Source organism: Vulpes vulpes, chromosome 5, assembly GCF_048418805.1.
Source record: "Vulpes vulpes isolate BD-2025 chromosome 5, VulVul3, whole genome shotgun sequence".
Taxonomy (NCBI): Eukaryota; Metazoa; Chordata; class Mammalia; order Carnivora; family Canidae; genus Vulpes; species Vulpes vulpes.
In genome coordinates this window covers 63153370-63168800 of record NC_132784.1, presented here as the reverse complement: position 1 = coordinate 63168800, position 15431 = coordinate 63153370, and the positions used below count along the sequence as shown (strand labels likewise).

The 15431-nt window shown below is 40.4% G+C and overlaps 1 protein-coding gene across 2 annotated transcripts in view; it reads left to right on the top strand.

Moving 5' to 3' along the window:
- Positions 1-15431, top strand: part of ATL3 (atlastin GTPase 3) — a 63850-nt gene that overhangs the window by 13304 nt on the left and 35115 nt on the right. For both annotated transcript variants that reach the window (XM_026004616.2, XM_026004615.2), the window contains exons 2-3: positions 1057-1271; positions 1412-1555. In XM_026004616.2, the coding sequence (XP_025860401.2) occupies positions 1057-1271; positions 1412-1555 (359 nt within the window). The remainder of the gene's footprint in view (positions 1-1056; positions 1272-1411; positions 1556-15431) is intronic.

Here is a 15431-nt window from a genome sequence, read left to right as displayed (position 1 = left end):
ATGAGCATGAGCAAGGAGGAGGGGCAGAGGGAGAGGGAGAAGCAGACTTCTTACTGAGCAGGGAGCCCTTTGCGGGGCTTGATCCCAGGACTCTGGGATCATAACCTGAGCCAAAGGCAGACGCTTAACCGACTGGAGCCATTCAGACATTCCTGATGTGAACATTCTTGTATTTATGTCTTTTGGTGGACATAAGCATTTGTTTTTCTTGGTTATATACCTAAGAGTAGAATTGTTAGATCATAGGCCTGTTTAGTTTTAATGGATACTGCTAAGCAGTTTTCCAAAGTGGTTGTATTCCTGTCAGAATGAGTGACAGTTCCAGTGGTACCACAGCTTCTCCCACAGTTGATATTGTCAGTGTTTTCCATTTTAGCCTTGTTCTGATGGACAGGTAGTAGTATCTCATGGTTTTAATTTCTATTTCTTCAGTAAGTAATGGTATGGAAGCACCTTTTCATAGGATTATTGGCCATTTGGATATCCTTTTTTTTAATGAAGTGCCTTTTGCTTATTACTATTTTAAAGATTGGAATATTTATCATTTTGTTATGGATTTCTATATTGATTATGGAAATTAATCTTTTGGATAGAGGTATTTTGAACATTATCTACTAGTCTGACTTTGATTTTTACTTTCTTTTTTTTTAAATTTTTTTTTTTTTAATTTTTATTTATTTATGATAGTCACAGAGAGATAGAGAGAGAGGCAGAGACACAGGCAGAGGGAGAAGCAGGCTCCATGCGCCGGGAGCCCGACGTGGGATTCGATCCCGGGTCTCCAGGATCGCGCCCTGGGCCAAAGGCAGGCGCCAAACCGCTGCGCCACCCAGGGATCCCGATTTTTACTTTCTTTTGATGTCTTTCAGTAAACAAAAACTCTTAATCTTATATTTATTATTTTTTAAAACTCTTAATTTTAATGGTGTCTAATTTGTCATTTTCTCTCTTGTGGTTGGCGCTTTTTTGCTACCATAAGTGATTTTTACTTTTCCCATGTTCAAAAATACAGATTTAAAAAGGACTGAATCTTTTTTTTTCTCTACAACAATCTAGGTGATGCCATGGAGAGTGGAAAACCTGGTCCAGTGCAGGTTGTTTTGGTTCAGAAAGACCAGCATTCCTATGAGCTAGAAGAGAAAGCCTTGGCCAGCATTCTCTTGCAGGACCACATCCGAGACCTTGATGTGGTGGTGGTATCAGTGGCTGGTGCCTTCCGAAAGGGCAAGTCCTTCTTCTTGGACTTTATGCTACGATACTTATATTTCCAGGTAAGCTAGAATTGTTCCATTTCAGATTAGAAAATGAGGCTTTTGTGTTCAAAAGAACAAAATAAGCTCATGGGTTATTCTTGATATGTAAAATTACTCAAAATTTAAGATTAAATGGAAATTTTGTATTTGTCCTATAGAAGGAAGGTGGCCATTCAAATTGGTTGGGTGACTCAGAAGAACCATTAACAGGATTTTCATGGAGAGGGGGCTCTGACCCAGAAACAACCGGGATTCAGATCTGGAGTGAAGTTTTTACTGTGGAGAAGCCAGGTGGGAAGAAGGTAAGGAAGAAAAGACTTATAAATGAACAAAAACAACAGTAGAATGAGAACTTTAATGTGTACTCTGATAATTCAATTGAAAATAATTTTTATCAAAATGATGTAAGTGTATGGTTTAAAAATAATAGATGAGTACTGTTTAAAGGTCAAATAGTGTAACCTCCAAACCAGCTCTGCAAGAAATTTTAAGGGGGACTCTTAAAACTCCCCTTTAAGAAGAAGTTCAGTGGAACAATCCACAAAAACAAGGACTGAATAGATATGATGACACTAAACTCATATCTCTCAATAGTAACTCTGAACGTGAATGGGCTTAATGACCCCATCAAAAGGCGCAGGGTTTCAGACTGGATTAAAAAGCAGGACCCATCTATTTGCTGTCTACAAGAGACTCATTTTAGACAGAAGGACACCTACAACCTGAAAATAAAAGGTTGGAGAACCATTTACCATTCAAATGGTCCTCAAAAGAAAGCAGGGGTAGCCATCCTTATATCAGATAAATTAAAATTTACCCTGAAGACTATAGTGAGAGATGAAGAGGGACACTATCTCATACTCAAAGGATCTATCCAACAAGAAGACTTAACAATTCTCAATATATATGCCCCAAATGTGGGAGCTGCCAAATATTTAAACCAATTAATAACCAAACTGAAGAAATACTTTGATAATAATACACTTATACTTGGTGATTTCAATCTAGCTCTTTCTATACTAGATAGGTCTTCTAAGCACAACATATCCAAAGAAACGAGAGCTTTAAATGATACACTGGACCAGATGGATTTCACAGATATCTACAGAACTTTACATCCAAACTCAACTGAATACACATTCTTCTCAAGTGCACATGGAACTTTCTCCAGAATAGACCACATACTGGGTCACAAATCGGGTCTGAACCGATACCAAAAGATCGGGATAGTCCCCTGTATATTCTCAGACCATAATGCCTTGAAATTAGAACTTAATCACAACAAGAAGTTTGGAAGGACCACAAACACATGGAGGTTAAGGACCATCCTGCTAAAAGATGAAAAGGTCAACCAGGAAATTAAGGAAGAATTGAGAAGATTCATGGAAACTAATGAGAATGAAGATACAACCGTTCAAAATCTTTGGGACGCAGCAAAAGCAGTCCTGAGGGGGAAATACATCGCAATACAAGCATCCATTCAAAAACTGGAAAGAACTCAAATTCAAAAGCTCACCTTACACATAAAGGAACTAGAGAAAAAGCAACAAATGGACCCCACCCCCAGCAGAAGAAGACAGTTAATTAAAATTCGAGCAGAACTAAATGATATCGAGACCAAAAGAACTGTGGAACAGATCAACAGAACCAGGAGTTGGTTCTTTGAAAGAATTAATAAGATAGATAAACCATTAGCGAACCTTATTAAAAAGAAGAGAGAGAAGACTCAAATTAATAAAATCATGAATGAGAAAGGAGAGATCACTACCAACACCAAGGAAATACAAACGATTCTAAAAACATATTATGAACAGCTGTATGCCAATAAATTAGGAAATCTAGAAGAAATGGATGCATTCCTGGAAAGCCACAAACTACCAAAACTGGAGCAGGAAGAAATAGAAAACCTGAACAGGCCAATAACCAGGGAGGAAATTGAAGCAGTCATCAAAAACCTCCCGAGACACAAGACTCCAGGGCCAGATGGCTTCCCAGGGGAATTCTATCAAACGTTTAAAGAAGAAATCATACCTATTCTACTAAAGCTGTTTGGAAAGATAGAAAGAGATGGAGTACTGCCAAATTCGTTCTATGAGGCCAGCATCACCTTAATTCCGAAACCAGACAAAGACCCCACCAAAAAGGAGAATTACAGACCAATATCCCTGATGAACATGGATGCAAAAATTCTCAACAAGATACTAGCCAATAGGATCCAACAACACATTAAGAAAATTATTCACCATGACCAAGTAGGATTTATCCCTGGGACACAAGGCTGGTTCAACACTCGTAAAACCATCAATGTGATTCATCATATCAGCAAGAGAAAAACCAAGAACCATATGATCCTCTCATTGGATGCAGAGAAAGCATTTGACAAAATACAGCATCCATTCCTGATCAAAACACTTCAGAGTGTTGGGATAGAGGGAACTTTCCTTGACATCTTAAAAGCCATTTACGAAAAGCCCACAGCAAATATCATTCTCAATGGGGAAGCACTGGGAGCCTTTCCCCTAAGATCAGGAACAAGACAGGGATGTCCACTCTCACCACTGCTGTTCAACATAGTTCTGGAAGTCCTCGCCTCAGCAATCAGACAACAAAAAGACATTAAAGGCATTCAAATTGGCAAAGAAGAAGTCAAACTCTCCCTCTTCGCCGATGACATGATACTCTACATAGAAAACCCAAAAGCCTCCACCCCAAGATTGCTAGAACTCATACAGCAATTTGGTAGCGTGGCAGGATACAAAATCAATGCCCAGAAATCAATGGCATTTCTATACACTAACAATGAGACTGAAGAAAGAGAAATTAAGGAGTCAATCCCATTTACAATTGCACCCAAAAGCATAAGATACCTAGGAATAAACCTTACCAAGGAGGTGAAGGATCTATACCCTAAAAACTATAGAACACTTCTGAAAGAAATTGAGGAAGACACAAAGAGATGGAAAAATATTCCATGCTCATGGATTGGCAGAATTAATATTGTGAAAATGTCAATGTTACCCAGGGCAATTTACACGTTTAATGCAATCCCTATCAAAATACCATGGACTTTCTTCAGAGAGTTAGAACAAATTATTTTAAGATTTGTGTGGAATCAGAAAAGACCCCGAATAGCCAGGGGAATTTTAAAAAAGAAAACCATAGCTGGGGGCATCACAATGCCAGATTTCAGGTTGTACTACAAAGCTGTGGTCATCAAGACAGTGTGGTACTGGCACAAAAATAGACACATAGATCAATGGAACAGAATAGAGAACCCAGAAGTGGACCCTGAAATGTATGGTCATCTAATATTCGATAAAGGAGGAAAGACTATCCATTGGAAGAAAGACAGTCTCTTCAATAAATGGTGTTGGGAAAATTGGACATCTACATGCAGAAGAATGAAACTGGACCACTCTCTTTCACCATACACAAAGATAAACTCAAAATGGATGAGAGATCTAAATGTGAGACAAGAGTCCATCAAAATCCTAGAGGAGAACACAGGCAACACCCTTTTTGAACTCGGCCACAGTAACTTCTTGCAAGATACATCCACAAAGGCAAAAGAAACAAAAGCAAAAATGAACTATTGGGACTTCATCAAGATAAGAAGCTTTTGCACAGCAAAGGATACAGTCAAAAAAACTAAAAGACAACCTACAGAATGGGAGAGGATATTTGCAAACGACATATCAGATAAAGGGCTAGTTTCCAAAATCTATAAAGAACTTATTAAACTCAACACCAAAGAAACAAACAATCCAATCATGAAATGGGCAAAAGACATGAAGAGAAATCTCACAGAGGAAGACATGGACATGGCCAACATGCACATGAGAAAATGCTCTGCATCACTTGCCATCAGGGAAATACAAATCAAAACCACAATGAGATACCACCTCACACCAGTGAGAATGGGGAAAATTAACAAGGCAGGAAACCACAAATGTTGGAGAGGATGCGGAGAAAAGGGAACCCTCTTACACTGTTGGTGGGAATGTGAACTGGTGCAGCCACTCTGGAAAACTGTGTGGAGGTTCCTCAAAGAGTTAAAAATAGACCTGCCCTACGACCCAGCAATTGCACTGTTGGGGATTTACCCCAAAGATTCAGATGCAACGAAACGTCGGGACACCTGCACCCCGATGTTTCTATCAGCAATGGCCACAATAGCCAAACTGTGGAAGGAGCCTCGGTGTCCATCGAAAGATGAATGGATAAAGAAGATGTGGTTTATGTATACAATGGAATATTACTCAGCGATTAGAAACGACAAATACCCACCATTTGCTTCAACGTGGATGGAACTGGAGGGTATTATGCTGAGTGAAATAAGTCAATCGGAGAAGGACAAGCAGTGTATGTTCTCATTCATTTGGGGAATATAAATAATAGTGAAAGGGAATATAAAGGAAGGGAGAAGAAATGTTGGGAAATATCAGGAAGGGAGACAGAACATAAAGACTCCTAACTCGGGGAAACGAACTAGGGGTGGTGGAAGGGGGGAGGAGGGCGGGTGTTGGAGGGGAATGGGTGACGGGCACTGAGGTGGACACTTGACGGGATGAGCACTGGGTGTTTTTCTGTATGTTGGTAAATTGAACACCAATAAAAATTAATTAAAAAAAAAAATAAATAAAGGTCAAATAGTGGGTAGCCCCGGTGGTGTGGTGCAGCGATTTAGCGCCTCCTGCAGCCCCAGGCATGATCCTGGAGACCCTGGATCAAGTCCCACGTCAGGCTCTCTGCATGGAGCCTGCTTCTCCCTCTGCCTGTGTCTCTGCCTCTCTCTCTCTCTCTCTATGAATAAATAAATAAAATCTTAAAAAAAAAAAAAAAGGTCAAATAGTTAAAATAAAAAAAAAAAGGGTCAAATAGTAGGTGCACCTAGGGTCTCTGTGATTAAGCGCCTGCCTTTGGCTCAGAGCATGACCCCGAGGTCCTGGGATCAAGTCCTGCATTGGGCCCTCTGCATGGAGCCTGCTTCTCCCTCTGCCTATGTCTCTGCCTCTCTCTCTGTGTCTCATGAATAAATAAATAAAATCTTAAAAAAGTAATAAAATACAGGTCAAATGGTAATACAAAGTTTCTAACAAAATAGCTATTAAAAGCAAAAAGTAGGGATGCCTGGGTGGCTCAATTGGTTGGCCTTCAGCTCTGGTCATGATCCCAGGGTCCTGGAAGCAAGCCCTGCATTGGGCTTCGTGCTCAGTTCTCCCTCTGCCTACCACTCCCCCTGCTTGTGTGCACATGCACTTGCTCTCTCTGTGTCAAATAAATAAAATCTTTAAAAACAAACAAAAACTAGCTATCAAGTACCCTGTTCCTCCCTCTGCTTGTTTTCACTTCCCAACAGTTGATGATCTCAACTGTTTTATGTGTTACTTCTGTTCTTTACTTTTTTACTGCTGTGAGAGTGACATAGACCTGGCTGGCACTCTTCTGAGAGCCAAGCAGATCAAGGACACTAGGGCTCAGAGTATAGAAGATGAGCACCCCGCCCCCCACATAGCCATCAGTAGACCTCTTACCACATCTCATCTGTGCCTATTAAGTGACAGTTCTATGGCCTCACTACATTTTTTTTTTTTTTTTTTGTCAGGGGCAAGTCGTGTCTTCTCAAAGCGGCAGAGAGGATTTGGGGATATCGCTGTTTCATAAACAGCTTTTAACCCATTCCTTCTATTTTAGTCCCATCCTAAAGCATGCTTTCACAGCTGTTGATACCTCTCTCCAGGGCTGAAGGTTTCACATCCCCCCTTCAGATTATTCAGTTTCAACCTTTTCCTAAATGCTATTTTATTTGATAGTTTGGGAACTGGAGAGTTGATGTGCAATTTTTTTTTTAAGGGTTTTATTTATTCATTCATGAGATACACAGAGAGAGAGAGAGAGGCAAAGACACAGGCAGAGGGAGAAGTAAGCTCCATGCAGGAGCCCGATGTGGGACTCGATCCTAGAACTCCAGGACCATGCCCTGGGCTGAAGGCAGGTGCTAAACCACTGAGCCACCCAGGGATTCCCTGATGTGCAATTCTTGATTGCTGTTTCCACATCTTTTTCCTTATAAATTTCCTCATTAATTCTTTTTTTTTTTTTTTTTTAAGATTTTATTTATTTATTTGAGAGAAAGAACACAAGCAGGGGGAAAGGGAGAAGCAGCACAGGACTCGATCCCAGGACCTGGAGATCATGACCTGAGCTGAAGGCAGATGCTTTACCAACTTGAGTCACCCAGGGGCCCCTCATTAATTCTTTAAATATTTTATTTTATTTCTCTTTCCCTTTTAGTGAGATTCCAGGAGAAAGGTATATTGGAAAGCCATATAATTTTTTTAAATGCGTAGATGCACATACAAAAAATATATAGTAAAATGGATATTATCAAATATTTTTAAAATAAAGAATCTAGGAGAAGAAATTGTAACATTGAAATATAACATTAGAAACTTTCTCATGAGAGGGTCTTTGGATACTATTTTATCCAACCTTTTAATTTCTTAACTGCTTTATACAGATATAATTGACATTGCATTTCTCCCCTGCTAGCTTGTGGGCTGTGTTACATATTTTACTTTAATTATTATTATTATTTTTAAAGATTTTATTTATTCATGAGAGACAGAGAGAGAGAGAGAGACAGAGACACAGGCAGAAGGAGAAGCAAGCTCCGGGTCTCCAGGATTAGGCCCTGGGCCTAAGGCAGTGCTAAACTGCTAAGCCACCTGGGCTGCCCAATTTTACTTTAATTACATTGTATTTATTTATTTTTTGTTTGAACAGTCAGCTGAAATATTCAGTTATCTTTTAAATATATTTAAATACTAGGAAAGCAGGGGCACCTGGGTAGCTCAGTTGGTTAAGTGTCTGTTTAAGGTCATTTGGCTCAGGTCATGTGGGCTCCCTGCTGAGGAGGAAGCCTCTCCTGAACAGGAAGCCTGCTTTTCCCTCTCCCCCTCTCTTCTCATGGACGCATACGATCTCTCTCTCTCTCCTTCTCAAATAAATGAATAAAGTCTTTAAAAAAAAAAGCGACATATATACCTGTGTGGTTATCATTATCTGTGCTCTTCATTTTTGGGTGTCCATATTTCTTTCTGTCCATTTTTTCCTTTGCCTGAAGGACTTCTTTTAATATTTCTTATAGTGCTGCTCTGCTAGTATTGACTTCTTTTGGTTTTCATATGTCTGCAAGTGTTCATTTTGCCTTTTTTGGGAAAATGTTCTGGATATGGAATTTTAGCCTGGCAGCTTTTTCTTTCTGTGCTTTATTTTTATTTTTAAGATTTTATTCATTTATTCATGAGAGACACAGAGAAAGAGAGAGAGAGGCAGAGACATAGGCAGAGGGAGATTGTGGGACTCAATCCTGGGACTCCAGGATCACGCCTGGGCCGAAGGCAGGCACTAAACTGCTGAGCCACCCAGGGATCCCCATTCTTTCTGTGCCTTTTTTTTTTTTCCTTCCTGTGCTTTAAAGATGACATTCCTTTGCTTTTTTCCTGACATTGTTTGTTTGTTTGTTTGTTTGTTTTTTAAGATTTTATTTATTTATTCACAAGAGACAGGGAGAGAGAGAGAAGCAGAGGAGAAGCAGGCTCCATGCAAGGAGCCCGATGTGGGACTCGATCCTAGGACTCCAGGATCATGCCCTGTGCCGAAGGCAGGCGCAAAACCGCTGAGCCACCCAGGGATCCCCCCTGACATTATTTCTTATGACAAATCTGCTGTTATCTTTGTTCTTGTGTGCTTCATGTGTCTTTTTTTCCCCAATTGCTTTTAACAGGTTAGCCTTTTTGTTTGTTTTGATTTTTGAGCAATTTGATTATCATGTGCCTTAGTGTAGTCCTCTTCATGTTTCTTGTGTTTGGATTTTATTGAGCTTCTTGAATTTGCAAGTTCATAATTTTTATCAAATTTGGACATTTTTTGGCCATAATTTCTTCAAATTTTTTGTCCCTTATCTCCTCTGGAACTCCTATTACACGTATATCAGGCTGTTCCGTAGCCCATTGATGAACTGTTCATTTTTTTGACTCTTGCTTTTTCTCTCCTTTTGGGCAGTTTCTATTGCTAGGCCTTCAAGTTCCCCAGTTTTTATAATCCAGTGTATTTTTCATTGTAGACATGACTGTTATCCCTGGAAGTTCAGTTTAGGTCTTTATGTCTTTCATGTCACTACTTAACTTTTTGAATATATGGAGTACAGTTATACAGAATGCTGTTTTAGAGTCATTTTCTGGTAATTTTAACATCTATATCTGTCCTGAATTAAATTAAAAAAAATTTTTTTTTTCTAAGTAGATCCCATACCCAATGTGGAGCCCAGTGTGGGACTTGAACTCACAACTCTGGGATCAAGACCTGAGCTGAGATCAGGAGTCAAGATGCTTAACCAACTGAGCCATCCAGACACCTCTGTTCTGGATTAATTTTAATTGATTTTTCTACTCACTGGGTCATCTTTTCTTTTCTTTTCTTTTTTTTAAAAAAAATTTTTTTTTAAATTTATTATTTATGATGGTCACAGAGAGAGAGAGAGAGAGAGAGGGGCAGAGACATAGGCAGAGGGAGAGGCAGGCTCCATGCACCGGGAGCCGGATGTGGGATTCGATCCCGGGTCTCCAGGATCGCGCCCTGGGCCAAAGGCAAGCGGTAAACCGCTGCGCCACCCAGGGATCTCTTTTCTTTTCTTTTCTTTTCTTTTCTTTTCTTTTCTTTTCTTTTCTTTTCTTTTCTTTTCTTTTCTTTTCTTTTCTTTCTTTTTTTTTTAAAGATTTTATTTATTTATTCATGAGCAACACAGAGAGACAGGCAGAGACACAGGCAGGGGGAGAAGCAGGCTCCATGCAGGGAGCCCGACGTGGGACTCGATCCTGGGTCTCCAGGATCACACCCCGGGCTGCAGGCGGCACCAAACTGCTGCACCACCAGGGCTGCCCTTTTTTTTTTTTTAAGATTTTATTTATTTATTCACGAGAATAAATAAATTTTTTTTTTAAGCTAAAGTTAAATTTTATTTAACACACTATCAAAAATAGAATTTCACCAATATACAAAATTGAGATATTTTACATTCTTTGTACATCTTCAAAATCTTGTATTTTATACTGATAGCACATGTCAATTTGCATTAGCCATATTTTAAGGGCTCAATACCCACATTAAATTGTAGGAAAAGAAATATTGGCCTGTATCTTTCTATTGCCTGGTATTACTAAGTCACTCGAGAATAAACGTGTGAATGTCTGCTCCTCCCCAAATTCTGCATTCTATAATTACAGATTTGGATCTGTAGAGAGAGGCAGAGACACAGGCAGAGGGAGAAGGAGGCTTTATGCAGGGAGCCTGACGTGGGACTCGATCCCGGGTCTCCAGGATCACTCCCTGGGCCAAAGGCAGTGCTACAAAATTGGGCCACCTGGGCTGCCCCTGGGTCATATTTTCTTTTTTTTTTTAATTTTTTATTTATTCATGATAGTCACACAGAGAGAGAGAGAGAGGCAGAGACACAGGCAGAGGGAGAAGCAGGCTCCATGCACCGGAAGACACAGGCAGAGGGAGAAGCAGGCTCCATGCACCGGAAGCCCAATGTGGGATTCGATCCCGGATCACGCCCTGGGCCAAAGGCAGGCGCCAAACCGCTGCGCCACCCAGGGATCCCTGGGTCATATTTTCTTAATATTTACCCACATTTCCCATATTATCCCTGACCATATTCTAGGATACATTTTAGAAATTTTGGAAACTATTGGATCCTTTCTGTTCTGGCTTTTAAGGTTTATTGAATGGCACCAGAGTAGTACTTAATCTAGAATTATTTATTCCTCAGTACTAAGGCAAGAATCTTCTGAGTACTCTAGAATTATGGGATTTTTTTTCAGTCTGGCTTGAGGGAACAGGTCCATTTTTGTCCCTCTGAACACTGCTGTTCCCTCTAAGCCTTTTTATTTTTTTAAATTTTTTTTTTATTTGTTTATGATATATATATATATATATATATAGAGAGAGAGAGAGAGAGAGAGAGAGAGGCAGAGACACAGGCAGAGGGAGAAGCAGGCTCCATGCACCGGGAGCCCGACGTGGGATTCGATCCCGGGTCTCCAGGATCGTGCCCTGGGCCAAAGGCAGGCGTGAAACCGCTGCGCCACCCAGGGATGCCCCCTCTAAGCCTTTTTTTTTTTTTTTAATGTTTATTTATTTATGATAGTCACAGAGAGAGAGAGAGAGAGAGGCAGAGACACAGGCAGAGGGAGAAGCAGGCTCCATGCACCGGGAGCCCGACATGGGATTCGATCCTGGGTCTCCAGGATCGCGCCCTGGGCCAAAGGCAGGCGCCAAACCGCTGCGCCACCCAGGGATCCCCCCTCTAAGCCTTTTTAAAAAAGATTTTTATTTGTTTACTTGAGAGAGAGAGAGAGTGTACAAGCTTGGGAGAGGGAGAAGCAGGTTTCCCACCAAGCAAGGAACCCGATGTGGGGCTATATCCCAGGACCCTGGGATAATGACCTAATCTGAAGGCAGATGCTTAATTGACTGAGCCACCCAGGTGCCCCTCCTTTAAACCTTTTGATTGCTTGTTTCTTTAGCCTCAGGTAGTGTCCTCTTGTGCACATGCTTGTCAGTACTCAGCTGAACTCTTGATGCGGACCCTCTGCAGATCCCTGGGGTTCTTTGTCTTTGTGCGTCTCTCCTCTCAGACACTCTGCCTGAGAATTCCTGCTTCCTTGGTTTCCTTGACTCTCAGCTGTGTCTCCTTAACTCAGGGAATCCATTGATTTCTGCCTGTTTTCCCCCCCATGCCTTGGCCAGTAATCTGGGACAACAGAAAGGCTCATCTCATCTGTTCTCTTTCCCTCAAGAATCATTATCCTTTGATGGCCTGATGACCAGAGTCATGAACTTTTGTCTCATGTGTTTGTTCTGTTATTTTTTGGTTTTAGGTGGGAGAGTAAGTTTCAGTCTTTGTTAACTCCATTTTGATTGGAAGTGGAAGTCCAGTCTTTTCATTTCAGAGATGCCAAAAAGAGACCCAATGAGTTAAGATCTGCTGTTAGTAATAAAGCTGCTCTTAGATGTGGCATTACAATCAGCCCTTCAGCTTTCATTTCAGTCATTTCAATTTCATTTCGATCGTTCTGTATCATTACTCTTTCTACATTTCCAGTAATGTGTGGTAGATGCTTTCATAATCTTCTTTTTAGGAATAAATATTTTTGACTGTACGACCCTTTTTTTATTTTAAAGATTTTATTTGGGATCCCTGGGTGGCGCAGCGGTTTAATGCCTGCCTTTGGCCCAGGGCGGGATCCTGGAGACCCGGGATCGAATCCCACATCGGGCTCCCGGTGCATGGAGCCTGCTTCTCCCTCTGCCTGTGTCTCTGCCTCTCTCTCTCTCTCTCTCTCTCTGTGACTATAATACATAAATAAATTTAAAAAAATAAAGATTTTATTTATTTATTTGAGAGAGAGCATGAGTGGGGGCAGGGGAGAAGGAGAAGCAGACTCCCTACTGATCAGGGAGCCCAATGCAGGACTCAATCCCAGGACTCTGGGATCATGACCTGAGCTGAAGGCAGATGCTTTACCTACTGAACCACCCAGGCACTCCTATATGATCTCTTTGCATAGAATTGGTGGACCTGATATATATATATTTTTGGACCTGATTTTTATTTTGGGGGCAACTGGTATATTAATTTTTCATAATAGTTTAGAAATCTCTACAATCTTAGTAGTAAGTAAGCTTTGCTTATTGTTATCTAACATTTGTAGTGGCCTCATTTTATCTTTTGAATTGACTTTTTAAAGTTCAGTATTTTTTGATATCATTTTGGTTTGCTGGCTTTTTTTTTTTCTTTTTTTTCTTAAGATTTTATATATTCATGAGAGATACACAGAGAGAGAGAGATAGAGAGAGAGGCTGAGATACAGGCAAAGGGAGAAGCAGGCTCCATGCAGGGAGCCTGACAGACTTGATCCCAGGTTTCCAGGATCAGGTCATGATATCAGGATCTTGAGGTTAAGCCTCTGCTTGTCCCTTTTCCTCCCCTCACTGCACACACTCTCTTAAGTAAATAAATAAAATCTTAAAAAAAAGTAATTTTGTTTTTACTTTTTTTTTTTTAAAGATTTTATTTGTTCATGAGAGACACAGAGAGAGAGGCAGAGACACAGGCAGAGGAAGAAGTAGGCTCCATGCAGGGAGCCCGATAGGGGACTCGATCCTGAGTCTCCAGGATCACACCCGGGGCTGCAGGCGTCGCTAAACCGCTGAGCCACCCAGGCTGCCCGCCAAATTGTTCTTGACAGTGGTTATGGCGGTTTACCATTTCACTACATGATAGGAGAATAGCTTTTCCCCCAAATATCCAGCACTTTATCATAGTGTACGTATGACTCCTGTTCTGCAGGAGCCTGTCTTTAGTGTTTATCCTGGTTTCCCTGATTCAGCCTCATTTTTCTAGTTAGTAAATGTGTGCCAGGATGAGCTCTTTTTCATTGAGTTATAATTCACATATCATAAAATTCATCCTTTAAAAGTGTATAATTCAGGATAGTTACAAGACTGTGCAAATGCCATTGCCATCTAATTCCAGAACATTTTCATACTGTATAGAGAAACCTGCTACTCATTAGCAGTCACTCCCCATTTCCCTCCTATCCCAGCCCTTGACCACTGCTGATCTCTTTTCCTTCTCCACAGATCTGTTTGCCTGTTCTGGACATTTCATACAAATGGAGTCATGTAATTTGCAGTCTTTGCGTCTGGCCTCCCTCCCACTCTCCCTGCCAGCCCAGTGCCCTCAAGATCCATCCACAATGTAGCATGCATCAGTACTTCATTTCTTTCCATGGCTGCATAATATTGTGTGGTGTGGATGTGTCTGTCACATTTTATCCTTTCATCACTTGAAGGATATATGAGTTACTTTTACTTTGTGGTCATTAGGAATAATGCTACCATGAAGATTCAGGTACAAGTGTTTGTGTGAACACATCCTTTCTTTTTCTTTGTTTTTACTGTGGTAAGAGCACTTAACATGAAATCTACCCTCTCAGTAAAATTTCAAGTGCACAGTATAGTGTTGTTAACTATAGGCACTATTTTGTGTAGCAGATTTCAATAACTTACTGTCTTGCATAACTGAAACTTTATGTACATTAAATAACTCCCATTTCCCTTTCTCCCCTGCCAACCACCATTCTACTCTCTGTTTCTCTGAGTTTGACTATTTTAGATACCTCATATAAGTGGAATCAAGCTGTATTTGTCCTTCTGTGACTGGCTTGTCTTAATGTCCTCCAGGTTCATCCATGTTGTCACATATGGCAGGATTTCCTTCCTTTTTAAGGCTCAGTAGTATTCCATTGTAGGTAGATACTACATTTTCTCTATCCATTCATCAGTTGATGGGCATTTAGGTTGTTTCCATATCTGGGCTGCGAATTGTGCAGCAGTGAATATGGGACTAGAGAAATCTTGAGATACTGATTTGAATTCTTTTAGGTATATATCCAGAAGAGGAATTGCTGGATTATAAGGTTATAAGTTCTGTTTTTAATTTTTTGAGGAATCTCCATAACTATTTTCCATAGCACTGTATGAGATCGTATTCCCAACAGTGTACAAGGGTTCTGATTTCTGTACATCCTAGCCAACACTTATTCTTTCTTTCTTTTAAAATTTTATTTATTTATTTTTTTTCTTTTGTAAAAGTAATCTCTGTGCCCAACATGGATGGGGCATGACCCTGAGATCAAGAGTCACATGTTCTACTAGCTGAGCCAGCAAGGTGCCCCTATTTCTTTTGTTTGTTTTTTGATAATACCCATTTTAATAGGCATGAGATGGTATCTCATTGTGGTTTTGATTTGTATTTTCCTGATGATGTGTGATACTGAGTACCTTTTCACATATGTATTGACCATTTGTATGTTGTCTTTGGAGAAATGTCTATTCAAGTGCTTTGCCTATTTATTTAGTCAAGTTATTTCCTTCCTTCCTTCCTCCCTTCCTCTCTTCCTTCATTCCTCTTGAGTTATAGGATTAAGCATGTTTTCAGTACTTCTGGTTGTATACCTGGGAGTGGAATTTTTGGATCATATGGCAACTCCATACCTAACCTTTCGAAACACTGCAAAAATACTTCCCAAAGCAGCTGTCCTATCC